Below are 26,936 nucleotides of genomic sequence, written 5' to 3' on the forward strand. Positions count from 1 at the left end.
GATGGGAGCATCATTGGAGAGGGTTGGAAAGATGGGACATGAGCAAGGAGCAGGTTGGGTGGGATGCTGGCTCATGACTTGTCCTGGATCAGCTTTGCATCAGAAGAAACGGAAAGCTCTTTTTCCCAGTGTTGTTGGAGTGCTGTGAGCCCTGAGGGCCAAAGGTCATCCTGATTGCCAGCTGAGGGGGGTGTGAGGTTTGCAGGGTCACTTCAGGAATATGGCCAGGGGTGGGTAACAGCAGCTTTGGGACCAAGTCACCGATTTAGGTCTGTGTGGACACCAGGAACTGGCTTTGCCCCCCCACAAGTGCCCAAGGGACCTCCAGAGATTAGCCCAGTTGGTTAGAGCATCATGCTAATAACAACAAGCTTTGCTCCCTGCACGGGCCATTCACTTAACAGTTGGATTCCATGATCCTCGTGGGTCGCTTCCAACCCAGAATATTTTGGGATTCTGTGGCATCCTGCTTAGCCAGGAGCAGGCGGTGCCTCCGGAGCCGCCCCTCGCACCCCACGTCGGGCTCTTTCCCCGCTCCTCCCTCTCCTCGCCCGGCCGGGACAAGGCTGCTTTCAGGAGCGGCTGTGGGTGGCGAGGGCCTCTAGCCCTTTAAGAGAGAAAATTTGGTTTGTAATCTGAGCGAATTTCTCCTTTCTGACAGGCGGGAGAAGTTACAGATCCCTCCCTCGCTCCGCTTTATTAAATATAGTAGTAGCAGGAGCCCTGGAAGCAGGAGCCGGCCGAGGTTGTGCCGTCCCGGAGCTCTGCTCGCTGCTCCAGCCCCGGGGACACGATGGGTACCCGGGCTGGCATCGCCCCGCTGCTGCTGCTGCTGCTGCTGGCCGGGCACCCGCAGAGCCTGAGCGCCGGACCCCCGGCCGGAGGTGAGTCCTGTCCACCCGGGAGTGAAGGGGGGAAATCCAGCTGGACAATCGTCCTGGGAGAGCCGGGGAACCAGCGGGGAGCGGTGTGGCCGTGGGTGACCCGCGGGTGCGAGCTGTCCCTCCCCGGGGGCTCCTGTGGCCGAGCCGGCAGGAGCGCTGCGTTTTGGGGCAGGGCGTTCGGGGAAAGCCGGGGGTGGGAGGGGAGCGGCTCCCCCAGCGGGGCTCGCAGGGTGCTGGGTACCTCGCAGGGTGCTGGGTACCTCGCAGGGGGCTGGGTACCTCGCAGGGTGCTGGGTACCTCGCAGGGTGCTTTCCCGCAATGTGCTGCTCTGTGGGGCGAGGCTCGGAGCAGCTCCCCGGCTCCAGGCGGGGGAAAGGCACGGTGGCTGCCCCGCCGAGCCCGGCGCCATGCGGAGGGAGCTCGCCAGCCCTCCCTGCCCATGTTTGGCCTTGCCACGGGAACCGCCTGCGAGGGCAGCCCCTCTTCATCCTCGGCAGCACGGCCGGGGCTGGGGCGGCTGCCGGGTGTGAGTTACCCCGCCCGGCTGTCCTGAGCGCTGGGTGCCGGCGGCGAGGGGTCAGCGGCTCCCCTCTCCCACCAGCACAGCCCCAGAAGGGCTCGGGAACACCCCTGAGGTGACAGAACACCGGGGACCAGCTGGGCTGAGGCTCCCCCCGTGGTGCCACAGGGCTCAGCAGTTCCAGTGAGACACAAGTGGGGGATTTATACCCAGTTTTCCCCATGTAGCAGGAGGGTTTGCCCACCCAGCTCTTGTCACAGGTGTGTGTCCAGCCTCAGCATCCTGACAGCCGTCCCACAGCCCTGCTCCCTCCCTGCTCCCTCCCCTGCTCCGTGATGCTCAGAGCTGCCGTGCTCTGATCCTCAGCAGGCTCTGTGGGTCTGGACAGAGGTCTCATTCCACTGGGACAGGTCTGACCCTCCCAGCTGTGCCTGGGATCTGACTGGGCACTGCACTGCATCTGCAGCATCTACAGCTTTGAAATTAAGGGAATTTAAAAAGCACTTTTATGTTCCTAACTCACCCAAAAAATAATATATCATTTCACTGAGCAGTTTCTCTTCCCCAAACTTCCCCCCAGGGACCAGGACTCTGACCAGCAGTGAGGCAGGAGCTTGCTCCCAGCAATTCCCAAAGGAATTACTGAAAACCTCCAATCTTTTGCTTCCCATCCATGCTCTGCATCCCAGCCTGTGTCAGTGCAGGGAGGAGGATGATCCCAGAGCCCAGCCTTGTGGCCCTCAGCACCTGCAGGGCTGCTGTTTGTCTCTTGTTGTCCCTGTTCCCTCCCAGAGAGCAGGTGGCCTCTGGGACATGCTCCTTCATTATCTTAGGACTTGTTATTACTATTTTTTGTCATGTGCCAAAATAGGAGGGTGCCTGGCAAGCTGAGTGGAAAAAAATCCCTTTTGTTAATGAACAGAGTGGTCTCCTTCCTCCCAGCCCTGGCCTTCCCATCCTGGAATGGGATTTCCCCACATGGATCTGTTGCTTGTGCGGTGTCCAGGGTGGGTCTGAGGGCTGCCCTGGCAGAGCCAAACTCTTTCATGGTGAATGGGCTGGAGAAACCCCCAAAAAATCCCTGAAACCCCCATGGCTTTCACTGACATCTGCCAACAACCCCAGCCTCCCCCCATGGCTGTAACACAGCGCTGGGGATCTGTGGACGTCTCCCTGGCATCAACACGTGGGGCTGGGGAAGAAAAGGGGATTTACACCCATTTTTCAATACTGGGGACTGTTTCTGCACTGGGCTGAAACAGATGTGACAGCTGTGAACCTGGGTCTGGGTAGCAGCTTCCCACAGGCTCCCTGCAGTTGAGAACATCCCTGCTGAGACCAGCAGCACTTCCATGGGCTGCCCACTGTGGGACATCCCCGTGTCTCCATCAGGGAGAGCCACGAGCAGCATGCTGAGCATGGGGCTGAGGGCTTTGGGGGTGTTTTGTGTTCCCTCCAAGCTCAGGTTCAGGAACCCAAGGGCTTCTTGCCAAGCCCAGCATGGGAAAAGTCATCATGCACTTCATCAAATACAGGATTATAACAAAAAGAAAAAACACCCATAAAACTTGTCCTCTTGACATCAGAGTGTGAAGCTTTAGTAAACTGTTTTTCGACAGCCTGGCTCCCCTCCGGTTCCCAGAGAGGTCACCCACAGGCTGGGCTCCCCCTTCCCAAAATCCCTGTTACTGGAGGTTTGGAATGAGGGGGGAAGAGGGAATTGGATGTGTAGACTCCCCGTGAGCACCATTCACCCCGAGATTTCAGCAAGTGGGTGCCAAAAATGTGACAGCCTCCAAAGTTTAGGGGGACCCCAGAAGCAGCGATGGGGTCCTGGGGAGGCGAGGGCTTGTCCAGGATACCTGGCCATGGATTGGGAACAGTGTCTGCCCTGGGGTATCCATCCAGGATCCCTTCTGCTTTCTCCAGGCTCCTCAGCTCCACGGAGCCACCTCAGCTCTTCCTTTCCTCCACTTTTGGAAATCTGACCGATTTATTCAAACTTTCTTTTTTATGATCGCGCCACATGTTTTAAGGTCATAGCTCAAAGCAGCTGGAAAAGTTTCCAGCTGATGGGAAAGAACAGGAAAAATGCTGAAAAGGGGGAGAACGCAAACTGGTATCGTGGGAATCGGGGAGGAATATTCCTGTCTCACTCATATTTAGCAACAGAGGGCTGTGGGCAAATATATAATAAGCGCATTCCTGCAGGATTGCAGGACAGGGTTAAGCTCACCCCGAGGAGCTCACGTCAGGTTGAAGGCTGGACAGGAACAGGGCCTGGGAGGCGGGAGGGAGTCTGCGTGCCTAAATAAAGCTCAAAGCACAGACTGTTCGCAACAGGCGTTGGCTCAGCCCAGCCTCGGCTCCCCGGGGCTACTCCCGGGGCCCTTTCCAGGTGCTGAGCTCGGTTTGGTTCCTTTCTGGGAAGCCAGCTTCCCTCCACTGTGAGCATCACCCCCAGGTGAGGCTCCTAGAAACTCCTGTGCCCTTCCCAGCTCTCACCTGGGCTTCCCAAGCCTCGTTTGCCACCAGCCCCAAATCCCCATGAGACACAGAGAGAAGAAGGTGTCCATCAGAGCTCCTTCATCCCCAAACCAGCCCTTCCCTGGGCTGTCTCCATCGTGCCCTGTGTTGGGTTGGACAGTGCCATGCTGCACAGGGATCTGACACCCCTCAGACCAGATAAATAGACCAGAAAAAGGGAGGTGGAGTTTTAATGTTGTGTTGACCAATACAGCAGAATATTGATAGATATTTTTATATGAGGATAATTTTTAGTCTGTTGTATTGATGGAATATCATAGATACCTTCTATAAAGAATATATTCATATATGTATATAAAGAATATATACATCATATAAACATTCTGTAAAGAATATTCCAAATACATTCTATGAAGTCAGAGAACCTTTCACAAAGCCTTTGCTTCTCAAAGCAGAGCTGAGAGTCAGGGCAGTGCTGGACTCTGCAAAGCCAGGCTCAAATCCTTAGGAGCAGGATGGCTGTAGCTCTTCCCAACACCAGGATGGGGACAATGCAGGTTTGCTGCCCGATTTGTCACACATTACCAGTGGTTTATCCTCAGGCCAGACCAAACAGAGCCTCTCAACTGTCATCAGGGTGGGGTGGGAGATGTTTATGCCCTGAGTTGTGGATCCCAGAGGGTGATAAATTCCAATTTTCCATCCTTTTTCCCTGGGGTGTGTCGCCCGTTGCGAGTGGCTCCGGGCAGTACCTCTGGGAGCTGCCCTGTGCCCAAGGGCTGTGCTTGGCTGCCTGACAGCCGCTCAGACAGAAAGCAGCCTGGAGCAGGACGGGCACTGCCAAAAATTGCTGGGAGTGGAGAAAGTCACGGGGCAAACAGCACGGTTTGGAGGTGGCCAGGCCCATCATGTGCCCCCCAGACAAGGAGATGGAGAAGCAAATTCATCCATGGCCGTGACTCACTGGCTGGGGAAGGAGCTGCCGTGAGCTGTGAGTCAGCTTGGGACGGCCCTCTGAATCCCTGCTGCTACTTTTGACCAAGACTTGGCTTTCTGGAAGTTGTTTCTCCTCTTTGCTGCAGGCAGGCGAGGGAGGGAGGGTTTGGAGTCATCAACTGCTTGTGGTGCCATCCCCAGCTGTGTTGATGGGTGCTCCCCATCCTCAACCACCTCGTACCCCTGGCTTGCTGCAACACTGGCAGAAAGAGGGGCAGCAGTAGGAATTTCCCTTTCCCAGCCTCTGGCTGGGCTTCAGAAGGGCTTCAAGGTTTTCAGCATCCCATCCCACAGAAATTTCTGAGCCCACCAGGGTCATTTCCTCTGGGAGCTTGGGAGAAGAGAGGGAAGTCTCGGCCCGAGGTAGATGTGGCTGAGAAAGCCCTGGGAGGGGATGTGAGCACCCGCTTCCACACCCCCACAGCCTCCCCCCGCCAGCCGTGCCTCCACCCCGAGCTACAAATAGAGCAGGCATTTATTTTCTCGATAAACATCACCCCAGAGGATGTTTCTCATGGATGGAAAAGTCAGGGGATGGCAGGAGTGGGGAGGGGGAGGAGAGGAGAGGAGAGGAGAGGAGAGGAGAGGAGAGGAGAGGAGAGGAGAGGAGAGGAGAGGAGAGGAGAGGAGAGGAGAGGAGAGGAGAGGAGAGGAGAGGAGAGGAGAGGAGAGGAGAGGAGAGGAGAGGAGAGGAGAGGAGAGGAGAGGAGAGGAGAGGAGAGGAGAGGAGAGGAGAGGAGAGGAGAGGAGAGGAGAGGAGAGGAGAGGAGAGGAGAGGAGAGGAGAGGAGAGGAGAGGAGAGGAGAGGAGAGGAGAGGAGAGGAGAGGAGAGAGCTTTCAGCTCTAGAAAGAGGGGGAAAAAAAGAAAATGCTAATTTTCTTTGCAGACAGTTTAACATGTCAACCCCAGAGGAGCAAAAAATATCCTCTTTCCCCCACCCACACTGCAAACCCCCATCTCTGTCAGTGGAGACACTTTTCTCTGCCCCTCACAGCACCCAGCATCACCAAAAGGCCATCCTGGCCCTCAGGTCAGAACACCTCATGGTGCCCTGTGAAGTGCAGGGTGCTGTGGGCGCTGTCTTGCCAGCACAACTAAAGCTGAATCACCCCAATGTACACGTTTTACACAGCATTTGCATGTTTTACCACCTCTGTTGAAACATTTCCCCATCCCTGAGCACTGGGTGCTGCAATGAAGGCAAGCAGGTATCTTCTGGCAAGTTCTCAACCCTCCCGCTCGTGCTCATTCTTCCCCCACAGTTTTGGCTGATAACTCCCCCCGATCCTGGCACGTCAGGAGCCACTTGACACCAGCGAGGCTGGGAAACATCAGAGCCGGGCGGCTGGAGCCGGGCCCCTCTCCGGCAGCTGTTTGTTGACACCAGGCGAGGATCTCTCCGGTAACACCGAGCCGTTCCAGGCATGTCTGTGAGCATCCTCTGGCCTGGCTCCTCCAATCCCCCCCGCCAGCTCCTTCCCCTCACCGGCTCTGGGGATGAGCTTGGGAACAGGCACTGGCTCTGTTGGACAGGCAGGGATGGGATTCAGGGATCTGCAGGTGGGATGTGCACCCAAGTGCCCCATTCCAAGATCCCCCAGCACGGGGCTGGCCGGGATTGTCCCCTCGTGTGCCACCATATGCCCTTCTGCAGCTCTGCAAGCTCTTCCTTCACTGGCTGGGAAGCAGCTGGGGTAGGGAACGCAGTGGCAGCGGGTGCCAGGATGTGCAGGGTGGAGCTGGAAAACCTGCCAGCCTGCGAGACAGGGAAAGAGGGCTTGGGAGAGAGAGAAACAGAAAGAAAAAATAGAACAAAACCCGTCTTCAAATGGTTTGGAAACCACGTCCTCTGGGGCTGATACAATATTTCCAGGCCAACTTCTCCTGGCAGCAGGAGCCTGAGCGAGCCTGAGTGAGCCTGAGTCACGCTGCAGGGGACAGCACAAAAGCCCCATTGAGCCTCCCGCTTCCCCAAATCCTCCCACTTTCTCCCCCCGCTTCACTTCCCAGGGCAAACACTCCAAACACTGCTTCCAGCTTGGGCTTATTCCTTAAGTCCCTCCGGAGCCATTGAGCCACACATCATTAAAAGCTCCTCATCCCTGCTCCTGCTCATGCCAGACTTTGGGGCTGTTTGCTCTGGGGCCGCATCCCCCCAGCTCTTCCCAAAAGCACTGGGACCCTTGTGGGGGGCTTCAGACTGGCTCCCAGCTCCTTGCCCTCCCCTCCATGGCTCTGCATCTGGCCAAGCAGGAGAGCTCAGGAAATACCATCAGCTTTAGGGCTGTGCTTGAATCATCGTAAAACCATGCCGGATAAGCGATGGAGCTCTGGAGCTCTGGAGCTCTAGCCAAGCTTCCCGGACCCTGCTTTATGGCCTCCAGCTCCCACAGCTCCTAATGCTGCTCCATAAGGGCTGGGAAGGTGGGCAGCAGCAGGCACAGGTGCTGGCCAGGGGGTTGGGGACTGGCAGGACATGGGAGGGTACAAGCAGCCCCCATCCCAGACCACACAGAATTAGCAGGGGGCATGTTTTCCTGTCTTCCCCTGACCCCAGAGTCCGTGGGCTGTAAAAAGGCTGTTTTTCCCCAAAGCTGTCAGGCAGGAGGCTGGGGAAGGCGAGCGGAGAGCAGCTGGCCAGGGAACGGGGGAGAGGAACTGGATGAATAAACACAGGGGGAGGGGTTCAAAGCGATGTGGTGCAGCCAGAGGCCACCGGGGTGGGATGGGGGAGAAGCAAAGCACCCCTGGCCAGGACTCTCCTCCCACGCCCAAAACAAGGGTGATGGCACTTGTGGTGGTCGGCACACCTGGGAAGGTGACCGGCCACGGCTTCTCTGGTGGTTTTGTGGGTGCTGCTTTCCAGCAATCTCTGCTGGCCAGCACTCCTGGAAAGCACCGGCCCCTGGGAGCTCCGCAGTGAGGGAGGGCCAGATGGAGGCTGGGAGGTGAGAACCAGAGCACTCATTCCCATCGCTGGGGTTGGAAAAGCACGCACAGCCCTTGCTCAGGATGTGGGAGCAGCAGTCACTGGAATCACTGGGACTGGGGATAAAAGAAAAAGTCCTCCTGCATGCCAGGAGCTATCACAGCAGGGATGGATCTGTGCCCATGACCATGCCCATCCCATAAATCTTGAGACAGAACCCCAAGCTTTCCTGGGGCAGGCACAAGGGGACTGTGGTGTGATCCCAAGGTCCCCACTGGGTTTGAATGCTCTTGCTGCAGACTAAACCCAGCTCATCCTCATTGCACTGGGATTCTTTTGCTGTGGAGACCCAGATGGGTGCTCAGCTCTGGTCTCAGGGCATATCTGATGGCAGCAGCCCCCCATTTGTCCCCCCAGCACACCCTCCCCTCCCCAGCAAAGCCCCAGCCAAAGCCAAGGGCTACTGTGTTTGCCTTAAACCTCCTTGCAAGCTGCTCATTTCCTTCCCTGGCCATAAATAAAACCACACCGGTAAACGAAGGGAATGTGGAACATAATGAAGCCTTTCTCCAAAAGCCCCTTGGATCCCTTCCTCCCGTGGCTCCTCCACCCTGTGTGGGGACAGGGGCAGCCCCAGCTCCGGGGGGCTACAGGTCCCGTTGGGCATCAGAGAGCCAGGCTGGGGCCACGGGAGCCTGAACCCCCAGGACCACCCAGTGTGCTGGTCCTGCCCACCCTGCCTGTGCTGGGAGTGGGACGGGAGCCTCATGCACACACATGGGGGGAACAGGAGGGGATCAAGCTGCTGAGCAGCATCCCCAGGGCTGGGCAGCCACCCCCGAACCTCTCCAGTGTTTGCATCTCCCTGAACCCCTCTGATGTTCACATCACCCAGCCTCCCTGCTGTTGGCATTCCTCTGAACCCCTCCAGTATCTTCATCCCCTGAACCCTTCCCGTGTTCACATCCCCCCGAATCTCTCCAGTGTTCACATCCCCCAACCCCTCCAGTGTTCACACAGCGGGTGGGGGTACCGCACAATGGGGCTGGCAACGGGTCACTTCACTACCTTAAATTAAAAACAAAAACAAAAACAACCCCAAACAACTCAGGGGGCCTCAAAAGCAGCTCCTGAGAAGAGAAGGAACGCAGCTGGCTGTCCTTGGGGTGGCCCAGCAGCACCCCAGCAGCAGCAGCAGCAGGCACAGCAGCGGCACAGGGGCCGCTTGTTGGCACAGGTGGGCAGGAAAGGAAGGAGGCAGCCGGGGCCTGGGCTGCACCAGCGGCCGCACAAGCCCGGGGCTGTTCGGGCAACAAGGAGCATTCACTCCCCGGCTGTTTTTCCACCGTCGGAAAAGCGGTGTGGCCGGGGTGGGAAGCGGCTGCGAACACAGGGAGTCTTTCAGGGGGGCGCGTGTGTCTGCACGGGGCTCTCCTGGCACCCGCTGCGGTCATTAAAGAGCTGTTTTAATGAATTCCAGGTTCCTCCCTGCAAACACAGCCGGCCCTGGCCCCCACCTGCCCCACCGCAGCCTGAATGGAGCCTTGTTGAGCATCCAGCCCCTCCCCGGCTCCACACCCCGATCCCCAGGCAGGGTTTGCTCCGCTCCTTCCCCCTCAGCCTCAGCGTCCTCCAGGGCCAGAGCAATGGGAGACCCTGCAGCCCCTCAGGGGCTCGCTTGTACCCCAGACATGCTGTGCATCTCCTCCTGCACACCCAAAATGCGGCTGGCTGGCCTGTGCTGGGGCTGGGGATGCCCCACGCTGGGGTAGGAGCCTTCAAAGCATCCAGCCACCCACATGTCCTCCCACACAGCCAGGAGACATCTCCCTGCTCCAAAAACCCTTCGTGTCCAGTGCTGGTTCTCTATGAGCTGAGCTTTCCGAGTACTTCCCCTTTGCCTGGGCCTGGAGTTGGCTCCTTCAGCCTCCTACGTGCTGGGAAGGAGGTGGGAGAAGTTTTTGTTCTGAGCTGTCTGTTAAAACACAAAGGAGAGCCCAAAGGAGCCTTGCTGAGCCTCAAGCTCAGAGACCCCCCAGCCCAAAGCCCCTTGAGCGGATGGGGATCCCCCCAGGCTCTGCTCCCCCAGCCAGAAAACTCTCAGAACACACACACAAAAAAAAAAAACAACCAAAACCAGCAACTGGAGAGGCCAAAGCAGCCGTGTTTTGAGCTGGAGGAGCAGGGGAAGAGGGCCAGAGCGGCCTGGAGCGGCGCGTGTCCGGCGGCTGGGCTGGGTGCCGGGGCAGAGCCGGCTCACACACAGCCCTCGCTTGTTCGCCGGCCCCAGGAGCAGCCCAGAGCACCCGGGGCCTCACTCCCAGACCCCTCCTTAGAGCTTTTGGCTCATCTCCTTGTTTTTGTCAATGCAAAAGAAAAAACCCCAAGCCCAAGTGACACTGCAGTCTATAATCTGCTGGCTGCTGGCTGGCTGCTCGGAAACTGTGACGGAGGCTCCTCTCGCCTCGTCAATGCCTTTCAATCGGCTTGGCAAGGCAGGATGGTGATTTCCTGTGGGACGAAGCAAGCTGGGAATGTCAATTGTTTTTATCTGGGGTGAGTGGGACATCCGGGGTGTCCAACCCATGGCCAGGACGCGGGGATCTGTTGCTCCCCATGACAGGAGAGGAGGGTCCACCTTGGCCATCCAGGGATGAGGGGTACAACACTCCTTTGGTATGGTCATGGCATCCTTAGATCACTTGAGATAGGTGCTTCTGGGGCATGGGAACTCATCCTCATGGGATGATCCCAGGAGCTCCCCTGAGCCTGCCCACAGATGGGGATGGGTGCATGGAAGTCCCTGCTTGCCCCAAGGGATGAACCAGGATGGGGCATCCTGTTCTATGGAGGCTCCTCCAGAGCAAAATGCATTTGACAAAAAACAAAACAAATCCACATTTTCTGCGTCTTTTCCAAAGTGGAGGGCAAGGAAGAGGGGAGATGGAGGTGAGAAGCTGAAGGTCCCTTGTGAAAGTGAAATGTCACAGGCCAAGTGGATTCACATCCTGGCTGGGCTGATGAGGGAGGAGGAGAGTGGCCCTGAAATCAAGCAGGAATTTGGGAAGACAAACAGCAGTAACTCACATGGCTCTGCTGCTGGAGAAAAATCCCAGCACCTTCTGGATCCGGGCAAGGGTCCTTCCTCCTCCCCAACGAACAGCACCACTCCCCTAGGCATCCGCACCTCTGGGAGCTTTTTATTATTAGTATTTTATGAGAGAAGAAGAAAAACACTTCTGGCAGCTTTGGGAGAGTGCAGGCAGGACAGAATGTGCTGGCTGCAGGAGCTAGTGCCCCCTGGCACACTGGAAACAAGCTGGTCTTGCTGGAGCAGCCCCAAACCCTCATCCCCAGCACCCACGGCAAGACACTGCCCAGCCCCTGGGTGGGCATGGGAGCTGCTGGTGGGTCCAGCCCAGCCAAGTTTTCCCTCCCCGTGAGAGCAGCCGCTCAGTACCCAACTGAAAAACGTTTTTTTAGTTAGGGGAAGCCACTAAAATGTAGTAAAATCCCGGTGGGAGCTGGAGCACAGAGCACGCACAGGGAACCTCGACGGGAGCCAGCACATAACGTACAGGGATGTCACTGGGGACCACATGCGCACACACGTGTGCCTGTGGTTGTGCAAGGAGGGACAGCAAAATTCCCTTTTCCACTGTGCCACGTCACTCCTGCTCACCAAGCCCCAGGACAAGGCGGTGCTGAGAGCCTCAGCACCCACCACCCTTGGCCAGTGGGCAAGGCTGCTTTTGCTGGGACCATGGGAAGGAGGGAGGTCAGGGAAGGACAGAGCCCTGCAGAGAACAGCACAGCTCCTCTGAGTCACTGGCTGGGCTGAAGAGGACAAGGGAGCCAAAGTGCCCCATGCCAGCAGCAGGCATGAAGGCCAGGGAATGAGCAGGCACCCTGACAGCCTTGTCCTGGGCTGGGCAAAGGGCTCAGTGTTACAGCAAAGGCCAGATATTTCCATGGTGCCATTTCCTCCCTGTCCAGAACGGGTGGGGTGATGGTCCTTGCAACACCCACGTCATCCTCCCAGACCACAGGGGAAAACTGAGGCGCTTTTTTCTGCTGCCAGTGGCAGGAAATTATTTTTTGTGGTGTCCTGAATGAGGATGTCTCCCCATTCCCAAAGGGCTCAGAAGAGCTTCCCTCATGCAGGGCACTGCAGGGCTCAGCTCTGAAGAAATTGTGAAAAGCTAAAACAGAGCGCTCCAACTCTGTCCCTGCCACACCAACTTTTGCCATCACCTCTACAGATGGTCCCCTTCCAAATGCCTCAGTGACTGTGGCTGTCTTGCAGTCTTCCACTTGCTGCACCACCCTGTGAGCAAAGCCTGCATTCCCCTTTCCCACCCTGGTCATCCCACAGAAATTTGGGCAAGAGGAAAATGGAACCAAGGAAGCAGTTGTAAGAGCAGATGTGAGTGTTTATACCCAGACCTCACTGTGCAGAAGATTGGTTTCACACCAGCATCCAACATCCACCCCTGCGTCCTCCAAAAGAGATCAGGGGCTGGGACTCTGAAAGCCAAATTCCTATTTTTATTTGCCCATGACATCTCAGCAAGACAGATCTGGGACTCCAAATGTAAGGGTAGGTTGGAAGCTGGGTGGATCTGATAAGTGCTCTAGTAAAGCACAGCAGGAAAACTTCACATAACAACTCCAGCAGAGTCTTGACTACATATGGACTGAAAATGTGCATTTTTCCCCCATCCCTGACCTATCCTCCCCAAACATTTCCAGTTTGCAGGGCTGGAGTGTTTATGCTTAAGCACAGAGTTTTGCCACAGGCTGAGCTGGAGCCAAGCAGGATGGGTGGCTGCACACCCCAGCCACACACATTTAACGTGTGTGAGATGCACATGCATGCATTGAGTCAGCCAAAAACTAAAAGCGCTCTAAAATTAAGCCTCGCCGCTCCCTGTACTCTTAATCCTGCACTCTCCTGCCTCTGCCCTGTGACACAGTCTGTCATTTCATGACCACATGCCATTGAGCTGAGTCCTCCAGGGCTGATGTATATTGAGCGTTGAACATGTTCCAGATACATCTCCAGGCACCTACTTTGAGCCAAGGTTTCCATACACTCTCACATCCACATATGGATCACTGGCACTCATGTTTATTCCTCCAGCACTGAGAAGAAACACAATTTCTTTAATCAGAAGGTGCTGAGGCCCTGGCACAGGTTGCCCAGAGAAGCTCTGGCTGCCCCATCCCTGGAAGTGTCCAAGGCCGAGTTGGACAGGGCTTGGAGCAACCTGGGATAGTGGAAAATGTCCCTGACCGTAGCAGAGGATTTGGACTAGATGAGCTTTAAGTTTCCTTCCAACCCAAACCCTTCTAGGATTTCTTTAGGAAAATCAGAAAAACAGACTGCCCTAAGGGTATTTTTAGGCTGCTGGACTCCAGCAACCTGTCAGATGGCAAACAAGGGAAGAGCTTGGGATGTCTTGATGGATGAGCTTGGGAGTCTCCATAATCACAGCACCCACCCAGATGGGGCTTGCAGGAATCGTCCTTCCCTGCCTGACCTTTCTCTCTTCTCTCCCCAGCCTCTTTCTTTGGGGACAGCTTCGTGGAGATGCCTCTGGCAGATGCCTCGCGCACAGTGCGGCTCCACCTGCAGCTGTTCACCAGCCAGGGGAATGGGCTGCTCTTCCTGGCTGCTGGCCAGCCCGACCACCTCCTGCTCCAGCTGCAAGCCGGCCGCCTGCAGGTACACACCCCAGTCCTCTCCCCAGGCTGGGGTCTCTGTGTCATGGTTTCATCCAGTGAGAGGATGACGGGGCAGCCCAGCTGCCAGGACCCCTGACAGGGAATGCCAAGAGTACCAGAGGAAAGCGGACACAGTCTTGGAAGATTTGGTTAAATACAGAGAAACAGGCTCCATCTGGGGAAGCAACTCACCCACTGTCTGGGTGATGCTGGGGGTGGTCATGGGGGCACCCTGGCACTGGCACCCTGTGTGCATTGCATGGTCAGACACGGTGCACAGCACCCTCAGGTGTGAGGAGGTGAGAAAAAAGGATCCAGGGAAAGAAGTTCCCAACTGGAACATGGGAAGCAATCAAGACAGAGGAATAAAATTCCCTGTTGTGGTTATGGTGTTGGCATCCACCACGAAGGAGAAGCGCAGGGAACATCTGAGGCACACATCCTGCCTCTCCTGCAGCCTGGGCTGGGCTACCAACCACATTAAACCAAAGCCGAAGAGCTTGTGAGCCACTGGCCAGAGGTGTCCCTAATGCAGGCCATGTGTCTCCAACATGTGTCTCAGCTAACCCTCTACTTAGGCAGGCTCCAGGCTGCTGCCCACGAAGAGCAAAGCCTGCTATTTCCCCTGCCAGTTCCCAGGAAAGGGCTGGAAGCAGCCCAGGTTGCAAGGTTGGAGGGCAGTGGGCAAGATAGAGCAGGGGAGGAGAAGCCAGCATCTGGCAGGGCTGCTCTGTGAGGGGAGAGGAGAAGCCCCCAGTTGTGGGACTGGGAGATGGAGGACCCTAGTCCTGAGACGGGTTTGCTGAGAATGAAAAAGGAGAGAAATTCAGAGAGCGGGACAAAGAGGGCAGGCCCATGGGGAGGATGAAGGAGGAGCACATCCAGAGGTGGAGGAGTGAACCGAGGGACCTGGGTGTGGGTCCATGCTTCAGCAGGTGTTACTGGAAGGTGGAGAGGTCTCACTTGAGCTGAGGATTTTGTGTCTTTCCCTGCAGGCCAGGCTGCAGTTGGGCTCAGAGGAGGCGACCGTGCAGTCCCCGGCAGGGCTGCAGCTCAATAACCTGGCAGTGCACAATGTGGAACTGCTGGTAGAAGATGGCAGGATGATGCTGACTGTCGATGGCGTCTTCAACAGCTCCACAGACATTGCAGGGCCAGCGAGGGAGCTGGACATCCAGTATGGCCTCTTTGCCGGCGGGACAGGCAGCCTGGACCTGCCGTACCTTGCCGAGGCCAGCCCTCCCTTCAGGGGCTGTCTTCACTTGGTGACATTCAACGGCCTGGATGTCCTCTCTCATCTGTCTCCTGACGGCAGCTCCAAGACCTTCTACCATGTCCAGGAAGGGTGCAGCACACAGTTCTCTGCAGAGCCTGAGGACCCCTTTGGCTTCCCAGGGCCACACTCCTACATTGCTTTTCCCACTTGGGACGCAAGGCAGGAAGCAACTATCGAGTTTGTGATAACGACGAGCATCACTCAGGCACCCCTCATCTACCACGCAGGGCTGGAGAATGACTTCTTCTACCTGGAGATCTCCAATGGGCGCCTACGAGGGTTTGTGGAGAAGGGGAACGGCGTCATCGTCCTGCACAACAACGTCTTCATCAGCGACGAGCAGCAGCACTACGTCAAAGTCCACACAGACATCCACAAGTTTGAGATACTGATAGATTACTATGCTTCATCCACATCCAACCGGGGCATCAACAACTACCTGGACCTTCAGGGAAACCTCTTCATTGGAGGCATGGATGAAAAAGCTTTGCAAAGGCTGAGGGAGCACCATCTTTCTTTCATCTCATTGTGGACCATGACCAACCACTCATTTGTTGGCTGCCTGGAGGACCTCCGGATAAACCTGCAGAGGAGGAGCCTGCAGGACGCCGTGATCACAAAGGACATCACAGCAGGCTGTGGGAAGCAGGACCACTACTGGGACTATGAGGAGGTGTACGAGCAGGATGAGGCATCCACCTCCCCGCCTCCAAATGGCTTTTCGGGAGCACCAGGTCTGGTGGTGGAACCATGCCAGCCCGACAGCAGCTTCCCACCCACCTTTGCCAACATCAGCAGGCTGCTGCACGTCAGCCCCCTCATCGTCTCTGAAGGGGGCATGGCCTACCTGGAGTGGAAACACGCCCAGCCAACGGTAGACTTGAGCCTGGCCAACATCCGTCAGTCCCAAATCCTCTTCAGCATCACCAGTGACCCCCGGCATGGCCAGCTGGAGCTGGACATTCCTGGCTCCAGGAGCAGAAGGAAGTTCACCTTGTTAGACATCGTGAATCGGAAAGTCAGGTATATCCACGATGGCTCCGAGGGGCCCATGGACCAGCTGATGCTGGAGGTGACAGTGACCACCCAGCAAGGGGTTCCAGAGTGCCTGAGGCAGGGGCAGGTGTACCTCCTGCCCATCATGATCAACCCTGTCAACGATGCCCCACAGGTGATCTTTCCCCGTGGGAACCAAATGACAATCCTGAAGCACACACGGAAACACCTGACCACCGAAATCCTGCAGGTCCTGGATGACGACTCATCCTGCGATGCCCTCGAATTCCAGCTGCATGGTCAGCAGATGGAGGAGGGTTATGTGGAGTTAGACTTCCACCCTGGAGTGCCCATTGAAGAGTTCTCCTGCAGGGACCTGGAAGCTGGCAATGTAGTCTACGTGCACCAGGGTGGGACAAACTTACAGCTCACCTTGCAGGTGAGTGATGGCACAGTTCCGAGCCCCACTGCCACCCTGAGGATCCTCGCCATTGATCCTGACATCCACCTGCTCAATAACACCGGCCTTTCCCTCTCCCAAGGAAGGGCCGCACTCATCACCACGGCCAACCTGTCAGTGGAGACGAACGCTGTGGAACAACAGGTCTCCATCCTGTACGTCCTCACGGAGCCTCTGAAGTATGGTGAGGTCCAGAAACAAGGGAGCATGGGAGGGGAATGGAAAAAAGTTGAGTCCTTCCACCAACAAGACCTGGAGCAAGGGCGCATCCAGTATTTTAGCACAGACCCAGAGCATCGTCTCGAAGACAGCGTGGAGAAGGTGAGATTCAAAGTCCAGGTGGGGCAGAAGCTCTTGCCAAACAACACCTTCCTCATAAGGATCAAAAGAGCCACCATTAAGATGAGGACCATGGCTCCCCTCCAGATGAAGAATAAGCGGCACAGAAATATCACCAACAAGGAGCTGGAGGCAATGTTGGAAGATCCAAACTCTGCCCCGGTTCCCTTCCACTACGTGATCATCCACGCTCCCAAAAAGGGAAACCTGGAGCTGCTTGGCAACAGGCTGACTGAAGGCTTTGGATTTACTGAAGAGGACCTGCAGGGAAACCGCCTGAGCTACAGCGTGACCATCAGGAACTCCCAGCAAGCCGAGGACTTCTTCCAGTTCCGTGTCCACGCCGGTGAGCAGCACTCGCCCATCTATACCTACAGAATTAGCATTGGTGGGGACCCTGATGCACCAAATTTGACCAACGTGCTCCTGACGGTGCCGGAAGGTGGACAGGCTGTCATCTCCAAGGATCACTTGTTTGTGCAGAGCATGAACAGCATGGACTATGTCTACGAGGTGATTGAGGGGCCAGCACATGGGAGGCTGGCCTGGGCTGCGTCCCATGGTTGGGCCTCCAGAGAGGAGATCACGGAGTTCACCAATGACGACATCCTCCAGCGGCGGTTGCTGTACCAGCACGATGACTCCGAGACACTGGAGGATGATATCCCCTTTGTAGCCATCAAGCAGGGTGAGGGCAGCGCTGAGCCCGAGGCTGAGGAGGTGAGGGGCGTTTTCAGGGTCTCCATCCAACCCGTCAATGACCACAGCCCTGTCCGGGCAGTGAATAAAGTCTTCAACGTGGTGCGCAACGGGCAGCACCTGCTGACCACTGACGACATTGCCTTCACTGACAAGGACTCCGGCTTCTCCGATGCGCAGCTGGTGCTGACCAGGAAGGATATCTTATTTGGCAGCATTGTGTCTGTCGATGACAGAAGCCACCAGGTCTATCGATTCACACAGGATGATTTGAGGAAGAAGAAGATCCTCTTTGTGCATTCTGGAGCTGACCAAGGCTGGATCCAGCTACAGGTCTCGGATGGCCTCCACCAAACCACAGCCCTCCTGGAAGTGCAGGCATCAGAGCCCTACATCAAAGTAGTCAACAACACTGGTCTGGTCATCCACCAGGGCACCCAAGGGAGCATTGACTCCTCTGTCCTCAGCCTGGAGACCAACATGGACATCAGGTCAGATGAAGAGATACGGTTCCTGATAACCACCCCCCCAAGGTGGGGGACTGTGCTGAGAGGGGAGCAGCCGGTCATGGCCTTCTCGCAGAGGGACCTGCTGGCAGGAGAGATCTCCTACCACCATAATGGGAGCAGGAACACCCAGGATGAGCTCCAGTTCACTGTAGAAGCAAATGAGGTGGCAGTGGAGGACACACTGGCCATCAGCGTGTTCTTGGATACCCATCCCAGCCCCCTGAGCATAGTCAACCATAAGGAGATCTATGTTTTCCAGGGGGAAGCGGCTGGGATCAAGGAGGAAGACTTACTGGTGAGTATCCCCTTCTCTAATCATTCCCCATGCCTGCATGATTTCCCTGGTTTGATGGCCACCCATGGGACTCCATTTTACTCCCATCTGCTCAGAGCCAAGACCTTGTGTTCTTGTTAGGCTTTGCCCAGGGGCAAAGAGGCCTGCAGGCATGGCCTCAGTAAGGTGGTCCTTGCAGTTCATCCCACAGCAAAGCTTTGAGGGATTGATTGCACAGCAAGTGAGCTGTGGCGCAGCCCAGCTTCAGTTACCGGCCCTCCCACTCATGCCTTGTCTCCTCCACACTCCCAGGTGACCCACGAAGAGATAGCTTCCCGAGACATAGTCTACCTGGTGAGCAGCCCCCCAGCCTCCGGCTTCCTGGCAATGCTTCAGCACAGCCAGGATGTGAACGAGCAGCCCAGCCTGGACCCCATCCAGTCCTTCACCCAGGAGGACATCAACAGCGGCAGAGTCCTCTACCTTCACTCCAAGCCCAAGGAGGAGCGTGACCGGTTTGTCCTGGACATCACAGCCCGCAGTGCAGACCCTCTGGAGGGAGTGGTGGTCAGCCTGATTGTGCTCCCCATCACCGTCCCCTTAGATGTCCAAAACATCACGGTGCCAGGAGGTGGCTCTGCCACCATCTCCTCGAGCATCCTCCATATTCCCAATGTCTACTACCCAGCTCTTGGCATGCAGTTCAGCGTGCTCGAGCCCCCTCGGTTTGGCACCCTCTGGAGCAGCCAGCAGCCGGAGCAAGGAGGGCTGCACAGCTTCACCTGGAGCGAGGTATAGCACCCACGGGCACCCACCTGCCCAGCAGGCTGCTTTCCCAAGAGTTTGGGGAGAGCCCGGGGCAGGCTTCACCCCCCAGCCACACTGGGAGTTTGGGGAGGCTGCAGGAGTCTTCTCCCCATCAGAAGGGACGGAGGCGTTTGGGAGTGATGGGTTTGCTCTGCAGCCCCTGGGGATACAGGGTGGGGATGCAGGCAGTGCACCCGCGCTGGCCTCCAGGTCTGCTTCCCAAAGAGACCCCGCTCCTGTCCTGTGGATCCACCCTGCAGGGCTGCTCCTGAGCTAGTGGTGGGTTGCCATCATCCTCCCAGGATGGCTCACGGTCCCCTCTCCAGAGGGGCCGGTGGCCTGTGTCCTCCATGGAGGATCACCCGGCCCTTGCCCCGCAGGTGAAGAACCAGCAGATCCAGTACAGGCAGGATGGTCCCCGATCCCTGACTGACAGTTTCACCATCCTGGCCAACGCCTCCGAGGTATCCCGACAGAGCCATCCCCGGACTCTCTTCATCACCATCCTGCCCCGCAGCACCAAGGGGCCGCGGCTGAAGGTCAACGCCGGTTTGCAGGTAAGGGTGGGACACCACGGGGCCGGGCGGCCAGCCCAGCGTGGAGACCCCCGTACACTCGGGGTAACTCGCTCCGGGGATCTGGGGCTCTGCGCGGCGGGGCTGCCTCCCAGAGGCGGGCCACGGCGAAGGGGGAAAGGAGGAGCGTTTTCCCGACGGGGCGAGGCTCTGGAGGAGGCGGAGAGCGATCTGTGCCCGTCCCGCCCGCCGCTGCTGCGGGGATCGGCCGCGAGGTGGGAGCATCGCCCCGCGCTCCCAGCGCGGCCAGCGCTGCCACGGCGGCAGCGGCGCCTTCGCAGCCCCGGCTCCAGGGATAATCCCCGGCAGCTCCGGGAGTAGCTTGTCCACGTTTCGCCAACGCAGGCTGGAATTACTCAATCGTCTGGGCAGCTTTCACACCTCTCTTTACGTCCATCCCAGAAAACGGCAGTAGGGAAGAGGTCTCACCTGCTGCTGAACTCCCACCTTCTGCTTCCAACACCTCCCTGTCCCATTCGGGGTCTCTAATGCAAAATTCCAGCAAAGAATTTAGTGGAAAACATGGAAGCACAACCATACCCCCCACCCCCCCTGCACCTACTGTCACTATCCCAGGATTTCCACAGCTGGCAGCTGGAAAGCTGTCTGTCCATCAGGATCATCACACAGTTGCCTTGGGAAGGGTTCTGGGAGCCTGGACTGTGGAGAAGATGCCCAAGGGGAAGGGGCTGCCCTGCCTAGCCCCAGAGACAGACATTTTGAAGGATACCAGCAAAGTTTGGGAGGTACCCCCAGCCCCAGCTCTGTGCCTGCCCCAGTTTTTCCCCTCCAGCCCAGGAAGTTTCCCACCAAATCCCTTTTGTAGACCTGCCTCACCTGGACCAAAATTCAGGGAGAAGTTGACCCCTCAGCTGCTGGGCTCGGGCCAGCCCCTTTTCCCCACTCCAAACATCCAGTGTAAGCATGGCCTTCCCTCCCCCCCAGCCATCATGCTAAGAATAAGGGTGAAAAGACAGAAAAACCTCCTAAAATAAACTCAGAGGCAGCAGCTTGTCTGCCTTTCCATGGGAATCCCTTTGCACCCTGGGAAGAGTAACCACGGCTGCCCAGAGGAGCTCTGGAGCTGGGAAAGGCTTCCTTCCCCCAACGGGAATGATGGGAGAGGCCCGGCTCTGCTGTGTTTGTGCTCTGCTGGGGGATGACTTCAGTGTTTAAAGGTCAGGCCAGGCCCGGGACAGGGATTGCACAAAGGTTTCCAGGGATGCCGAGTCCTCGCAGGGCTGGGAGACAACAGGCTGGGTCTAGATACCAAAGTGGAGCCCCTTGGGAAGGAGCAGCAGGTTTTGGGCTGGATCTGAAGGAGGGATGGCTGGATGCCACCAACAGAGACGCTTCCACCGCCGCCCCAGAGCACACGGCCACGCTCCCGGCCCTGCTCCGCCACCTCCCTGCATGCTCTCCCCGGGAGCAGAGGCGACACGGAGGCTGAGCAAACACAATAAGCCCAGCAAGCGAGCGCAGGAGCCAGGCGGAAGGCTTTAATAATTCAGGGAGGATGAGGAGCGTGGAGAAATGGGTCAGCTCCCGTGGCGCGGGCTCTGGGCGGGGAGCAAAGCTACTCCAGCCACTCTGATTGTCCCTTCCCAGTGGACAGCGATGCCCTGGGGCTGCCAGTCCCCCCCTGCTTTGCCCACAGGGAATTTTCTTTGGCTCCAAGCCCCCATTGTGATTGCAATTCCAACTGCTGTGGGTGCTGGGGAGACAAAGTAGCCCAAAAAACTCAGGGCATGAACAGTGAATCTCCTGTCCCGGCTGTGTCCAGCAGCACTTCCCCCACCCTGCCTCTCCAAAGCTGTGTTTTCCAGCCTGCCTCTGCCATCCCGTGGGGACGGCTAAGGGATTTAGTTTCTCTTTCGGCACCCACACCCACTCAAGCAATGTTTTGGGTTAGGCGAGCTGAAAACAGCAGAAAAGAGCTCAGCCAGCAGAGCACCTCCTCCAGCGCCTGCCTGGGTGTTGTCTTGCAAATTCCCAAGATCCCAACCTCATGATTCTGTGGGTTGCTGCACATCCCACGTGAGCCTTGGCACGGCTCCATCCATGCACCCCACAATTTCCAGGCATCCTAAGGGCAAAGGGCAGCTCTGGGCTGTTTGGGCAGAACCTGTTTGGCAGCACAAGATTCATCCCTGTGGTCTGCCAAGGTGGAGATGTGGCACAGGGTCACGAGCAGGGAAAATTGTTGCCTCCAGCTGCAGATGGGAGACACCAGGGCTTTGGGGTGGCAGTGTTCCCACAGGAGGGTCGGCACCACTGGATGGGAGGAAGTGGTCCTGGGAAGTTCCTCGATGGCTCTGAAATCAGCTACATATTTGTCATTCCTGGAGGGTATGCTGGGACAGGGGGCCTTGCTGCAGCCTTGTGAGGGGGTGGTGGGACCGGGATGGGAGCAGGAGCGAGGAGAAACACCCAGCCAGGGGGAGACAGGGCTGCTTGTGGTCATGTGTACCCAGCAGCAGCTTGTGCACCCCACTAAAACCCCTTCCCTGCAAAGCAAGGTCTCAAAGGCACAGCCCCTGCTGCAGGAACTGGGGAAACTGAGGCACCCTTGCCCTCCAGCACACACCGTGCAGAGGCACAGACCCAGCTGTGTGGCACGTGCTGGCAAACACGGCAGCGGTGACGCGGGGCTGGGAAGAGGCCAGATGATGGAGGCATCACCCGGGACACAGACAAGGCGCCCTTGTTGGGCTGGGATGCGCTCTGGCACCCAGCAGAGTGGGCTGAGCTGGGATGGGAAAAAGGGGAGAGGTGCCAGGGGTATCACAGGGGGGTTACAGCCTCTCCCTGTCCCCCAGCTGCGGGAAGGAGCCACGGCTGTTCTCAGCCCCCACATCCTGAGTGCCGAGGATGAGGACTCCACAGCGGACGAGGTGACCTATTCCATCCAGCCCCCAGCCAACGGGAAGGTTGTGCTGAGGTCAGCGCCCGGCGCTGAAGTCCAGAGGTTCACTCAGGCCCAGATAGACAACGGCCTCATCCTCTTCGTGCACCAAGGTAGGGCAGGACTGAGGTGCCTCAGGCCCCCTGCACCACCCCAGGGTGATGGGGACACTGTGCCACCACAGGGAATGCCAACCCCATCCCTGGTCCAACACTCTGACAGGTTAATGGGGAGCTGCATCTCCTCTGGCCCCAGAAAATTCCCAGGTCTGTGCTTTCCACAGGACCCCTGGATGGCGGCTTCGCCTTCGATCTGTGGGATGGCGAGAACTTATCTCCTGGGCACTTCTTCCTCATCAGGGCCCAGAGAGAGCCCATCATCAGCCTGGCCAGGAAGCAGAGCCTCACTGTCTGCCCAGGTGGGTACCAGCACGATCCCCATTCTCCCAGCTCAAATGGGGCCCCCTCGGACCTCCTACCCTTGTCCAAGCACTGCTGAGATGCCCCTGGCGGAGGCTGCAGGTGGGTGGCAAGGTGACTGGTTGAAATCCATACTGGATGTGTTTTCCAGGTGCCCTGCAGCCCATCACCAGCCACAACTTGCAGGCAGTGAGCAACAGTCCCACGAGCTCCACCACTCTGTACTACAGCATCGAGCAAGCCCCACGCCTGGGCAGGCTGACCACCTCACAGGGGGAGGAAATCAGGAACTTCACCCAAGCCCAGGTGAGACTTCAATTCCTCCAGCCCCTCAGAACCCCAACCACAGCCCTTCATCACCCCCCACCACAGCATGGGGGTCCCAGTCTGAGCCCACTGCCACCACAAGCATCTGATCCCAGGCAGGAGGAAACACAAGGCTCCAGCCCTGCTGTGACTTTCTCAGCTCTGCCAACAGCTGCTAAGAGGGATTAAGAGCTGCTACCCCAGCCATGGATTTAGCACTGGGGGAGGCTGAGGGAGCTCTAATCCCTTTTCCTAGGCCATCTCCCTGCTGCAGAGACAGCCAGCCTGACTGCTGCTGAAGGGAAGAGCCAAGCATGATTTTTTCACTCCTGCTCTGAAAAAATTTGGCTGCCATGGGGCCAAATTTTGCGGGGCCCAGCAAGGGTCTTATTTTATTCCATCACTGAGAGACACACAGGTTTATCCTCCCTGGAAGCTCCTCTGTGCTATGCTTACCCTTGGAGGATGCTGAACAAGCTCAACCCTTCCTCTGAGCCTCAGTTCCTCTAACTGCTGGGAGAAACATCATAGAGTGACAGAACAGTTTGGGTTGGAAGGGAGATTAAAGGTCACCTTGTTCCCCCACCACAGACAGGGACACCTTCTACTATACCAGGTTTTTCATATCCTGGTAAAGAAACACCATGAGCTCTCCATGGTCACTACCATGCCATGCTTAGTGAAAATCCCCATTTCTTACCTAATTAGAGCTTGGTTGCTCCATCCTAGAGTCAAGATAGGAGCTGATCAAGGATTTTTTTTAATTTTCAGGTGGACAGCAAGCTGATTTTCTACCAGCACAAGATGCCAAGCAAGCCCTTCTGGCTGGCCCAAGATGCCATCCGCTTCCGTGTGGTCACTCCCACGACCATCTCAGATTCTTTCATCCTCCTTGTCCTGATCTCCTTTGAGGAAAATTGTCCCCAGCGCTTGACTCAGCTTTGGAAAAACGCAGGTAAGGGTAGGATGGAGAAGCATGGGACAAACCAGCTCTTCAGAAGGGCTTGTTTCTCTGAAGAAGACACCATTTTGTTGTTTTCCATGGTTGATACATTACATCAGACATCTAAAACTGCATCCAATTCCTTCCATCGTTGCATCAAACTCTCACCAACTTTTAGAATTTGATTCTTATGCCTTTTCTCTCCAGGTCTGCAGCTCACAAGGGCTCAGCAGGCTGAGATTGACACCTCGATGTTGGATGCCTCCAACCTCCTGAGCCAAATCCTGGTCCCTGAGAGGGCTGGATATGATGTTGTCTTCCTGGTGACGGAGCCACCAGCTCATGGACAGCTCTTGGTGGCCGGTGTGCCTCTGGAGCAGTCACGGCCCTTTTTCCTGCAGTCAGACCTGGCAGTGAGGCGTTTGGTCTATGCCCATAGTGGGGACAGCATCTCCAAAGATCATTTCAGTTTCAAGGCTTGGCTCCAGCCCCGGGAACAGCAATCTGTCCGTCCTCCACAGGATAGGGTGGTCATCTCTGAAGCATTCAACATAACAGTGACCAGCAGCACCAAGTCACCGGGGGTGGTGAAGAAGCAAGAAGTGCTGCAGGTCCCACCAGGCTCCGTGGTCACTGTGTCACAGGAGTACCTGGATGTGGCAGACCCAGTGGTGTCCCCACAGGAGATGGTGTACAGTGTCCTCCAGAGACCCCTCAGTGGCCACGTGGCCAGCGCACACAACCCACGGGAGCCCATCAGCCACTTCACCCAAGCGGATGTCAATGCCGGCCACGTGGTCTTTGTTGCTACTGGGAGCTATGCCCCAGGCTCCTTAGTCCTGAGTCTCTCCAGTGGCCACCACCCACCCATCCAGACTTCACTGGAGATTGAGGTGCTGCCTGGTCTGAGCACCACTGCCAGCCCAGCACTGCTGGAGGTGCCCCAAGACCTGAACAGGGCCCTCGTGTCCCACCATCACCTGCTGGGTGCCGCCCCACGGGGGGCAGGCAATGTCCTGTACAGGATCACCAGGGAACCCAGGTTTGGACAGCTGCAAGTCAACCAAAAGCCATCACGGGGCTTCTCACAGAAGCAGCTGGATCGCAGGGAGGTGACGTTCACCTTCAGTGACCTCAGGTCACCTGAGGACAACTTCCAGTTCGTTGCCATTTCGCGGGCAGGAAACAGGACCGGGGTGGTGAACGTGACTGTCCGTGCTGCGGTGAAGAGCCGAGCGGGCAGTCTGTGGCCCCGAGGCACCACAGCCCTCCTAGACACCAGTGTCCTCGATGCCAGTGAGCTGGCCAACCGCACCAACAGCATCCCAGTCTTCAAGGTGCACAGGGCGCCCCGTGCCAGCCGTCTTGTGAGGGTATCCAGGGATCCAGGACAGCCCACCTCCCCAATCGAAACCTTCAGCCAGAGCGAGCTGGAGCAAGGGCTGGTGGGGCTGGAGGTGCTGGATGCTGGGGACACTCACCAACCCCTGCAGAGGGACAGCTTTGTCTTTGAGCTGGTGGCTGCCGGTGTGCCACCAGCGTTGGCATCCCTGGAGTACAGCATCGAGCCCTACAATGCCTCAAAATCCTATGGTGTCACCCTGCTCACGGTCCCGCTGGCACCCTCACCCCGAGTGCCCCATGGCACGGTGTGGAGCAGCCCCAATGCCAGCGAGCTGGGCATGCCCCCCACTCCCTGGTTGGCCCCCAGTGCCACCACGAGCCCCAGCCCTGGGGCGGGGGGAACCTTCCTCAGCTTTATCGAGGCCAACATGTTCAGCATTATCATCCCCATTTGCCTCATCTTCCTCCTGCTGGCCCTCATCTTGCCCCTGCTCTTCTACCTGCACAAGCGCAACAAGACGGGGAAGCACCATGTCCAGGGCACTCCCGCCTCCAAGGCCAAGAACGGGGCTGTGCCAGACCATGAGACCTTCCGGAGGACAGACCCCAGCCAAAACATCCCCCTAACGACTGTCACCACCCTGGAGGGCAAGGGGACAGGTCCCCCACCCTCAGGGGCACCTCCAGACCCCGAGCTCCTCCAGTACTGCCGGACTTCCAACCCCCCCCTGAAAAACAACCAGTACTGGGTGTGAAGGGCTCAGGTGCGGTGGCACGAGGCCACCTGGGCGTCCAGCCCCTCCTGCAGCACCACCAGCCACCTCCTCCCGGCTCTCCTCCTCCTCCCTGGGAGCTGGTATCCCACAGATGCAGGAGGGCCCTGGAGATACAGGGGCTGCTGCTCCAGCCCACCTTGTAGCCCCACATCTGCTTTGGGCAGGGCAGGGGGACACTGCATAAGCAATTGGGGACAGGCAAAATTCCTGAGCATCACTGGGAATCGCTGACTTTGGGTGCTCATTTGGGCCACCCTGATGGAGGCCACAGTGATGGGGGGCACCTGATGACACTGGCCCCCACAGAGTCACCCAGGCTGGTCCAGTGGGGGCTCCTCTGAAGGCAGCATGGTCACCACAGGGGAGCTTTTCACAGCTCTTGGTGAGGGAGGATGAGGAGCAGCTTGTGCTGAGTCAGGCTGGGGATGAAGCTGCCCAAATTCCCCAGGGCTAGGAGGGCTTAGACACTGGAGCAGAGGCTCAGAAAATATTCTGTGGCCAATGCCAGGGGAATTTAGGAGTCCCCACCCACTTGGAAAAACACCCGCCTCGCTCTTTCTCTACTTGCCATGTGCTGCATGAAACCAATTGCACGGAGCCCGGGGGGGTTGCACAACAGGTAGAATGCCCTTGGCAGGGAGGGATGGCTGGAGCTCACCTGGGCAGTGTGAAACCAGAGAAGAGAACACAGAAACAGAGCCAGCATGGTTTTCCACTGTATAACTCCAGTATGGCAGAAGTAAACAGAATAAAGTGCCTTTTC

At 57.3% G+C, this 26,936-nt stretch overlaps 1 protein-coding gene across 1 annotated transcript; it reads left to right on the forward strand.

The window, feature by feature from the left end:
* Nucleotides 1-26,936, forward strand: CSPG4 (chondroitin sulfate proteoglycan 4). Its single transcript, XM_058846717.1, has 10 exons — nt 1-884; nt 13,383-13,546; nt 14,541-18,119; nt 18,411-18,890; nt 19,286-19,462; nt 22,300-22,498; nt 22,669-22,803; nt 22,956-23,110; nt 23,882-24,065; nt 24,261-26,936. Exons 1-10 carry the CDS (start codon nt 794-796, stop codon nt 26,150-26,152), a joined length of 7,056 nt encoding a protein of 2,351 aa, XP_058702700.1. The 5' UTR covers nt 1-793; the 3' UTR covers nt 26,153-26,936.

This window comes from Poecile atricapillus, chromosome 11, assembly GCF_030490865.1.
Source record: "Poecile atricapillus isolate bPoeAtr1 chromosome 11, bPoeAtr1.hap1, whole genome shotgun sequence".
In the NCBI taxonomy this organism is placed as follows: domain Eukaryota; kingdom Metazoa; phylum Chordata; class Aves; order Passeriformes; family Paridae; genus Poecile; species Poecile atricapillus.

Excerpts from the sequence above, each read along its gene's own strand:
- CSPG4 (XM_058846717.1), top strand. The coding sequence starts at position 794 with ATGGGTACCCGGGCTGGCATCGCCCCGCTGCTGCTGCTGCTGCTGCTG. Across the intron at positions 18,891-19,285 it reads ACAGCTTCACCTGGAGCGAG|GTGAAGAACCAGCAGATCCA; the intron begins GTATAGCACCCA and ends CTTGCCCCGCAG. Across the intron at positions 24,066-24,260 it reads TCAGCTTTGGAAAAACGCAG|GTCTGCAGCTCACAAGGGCT; the intron begins GTAAGGGTAGGA and ends TTTTCTCTCCAG.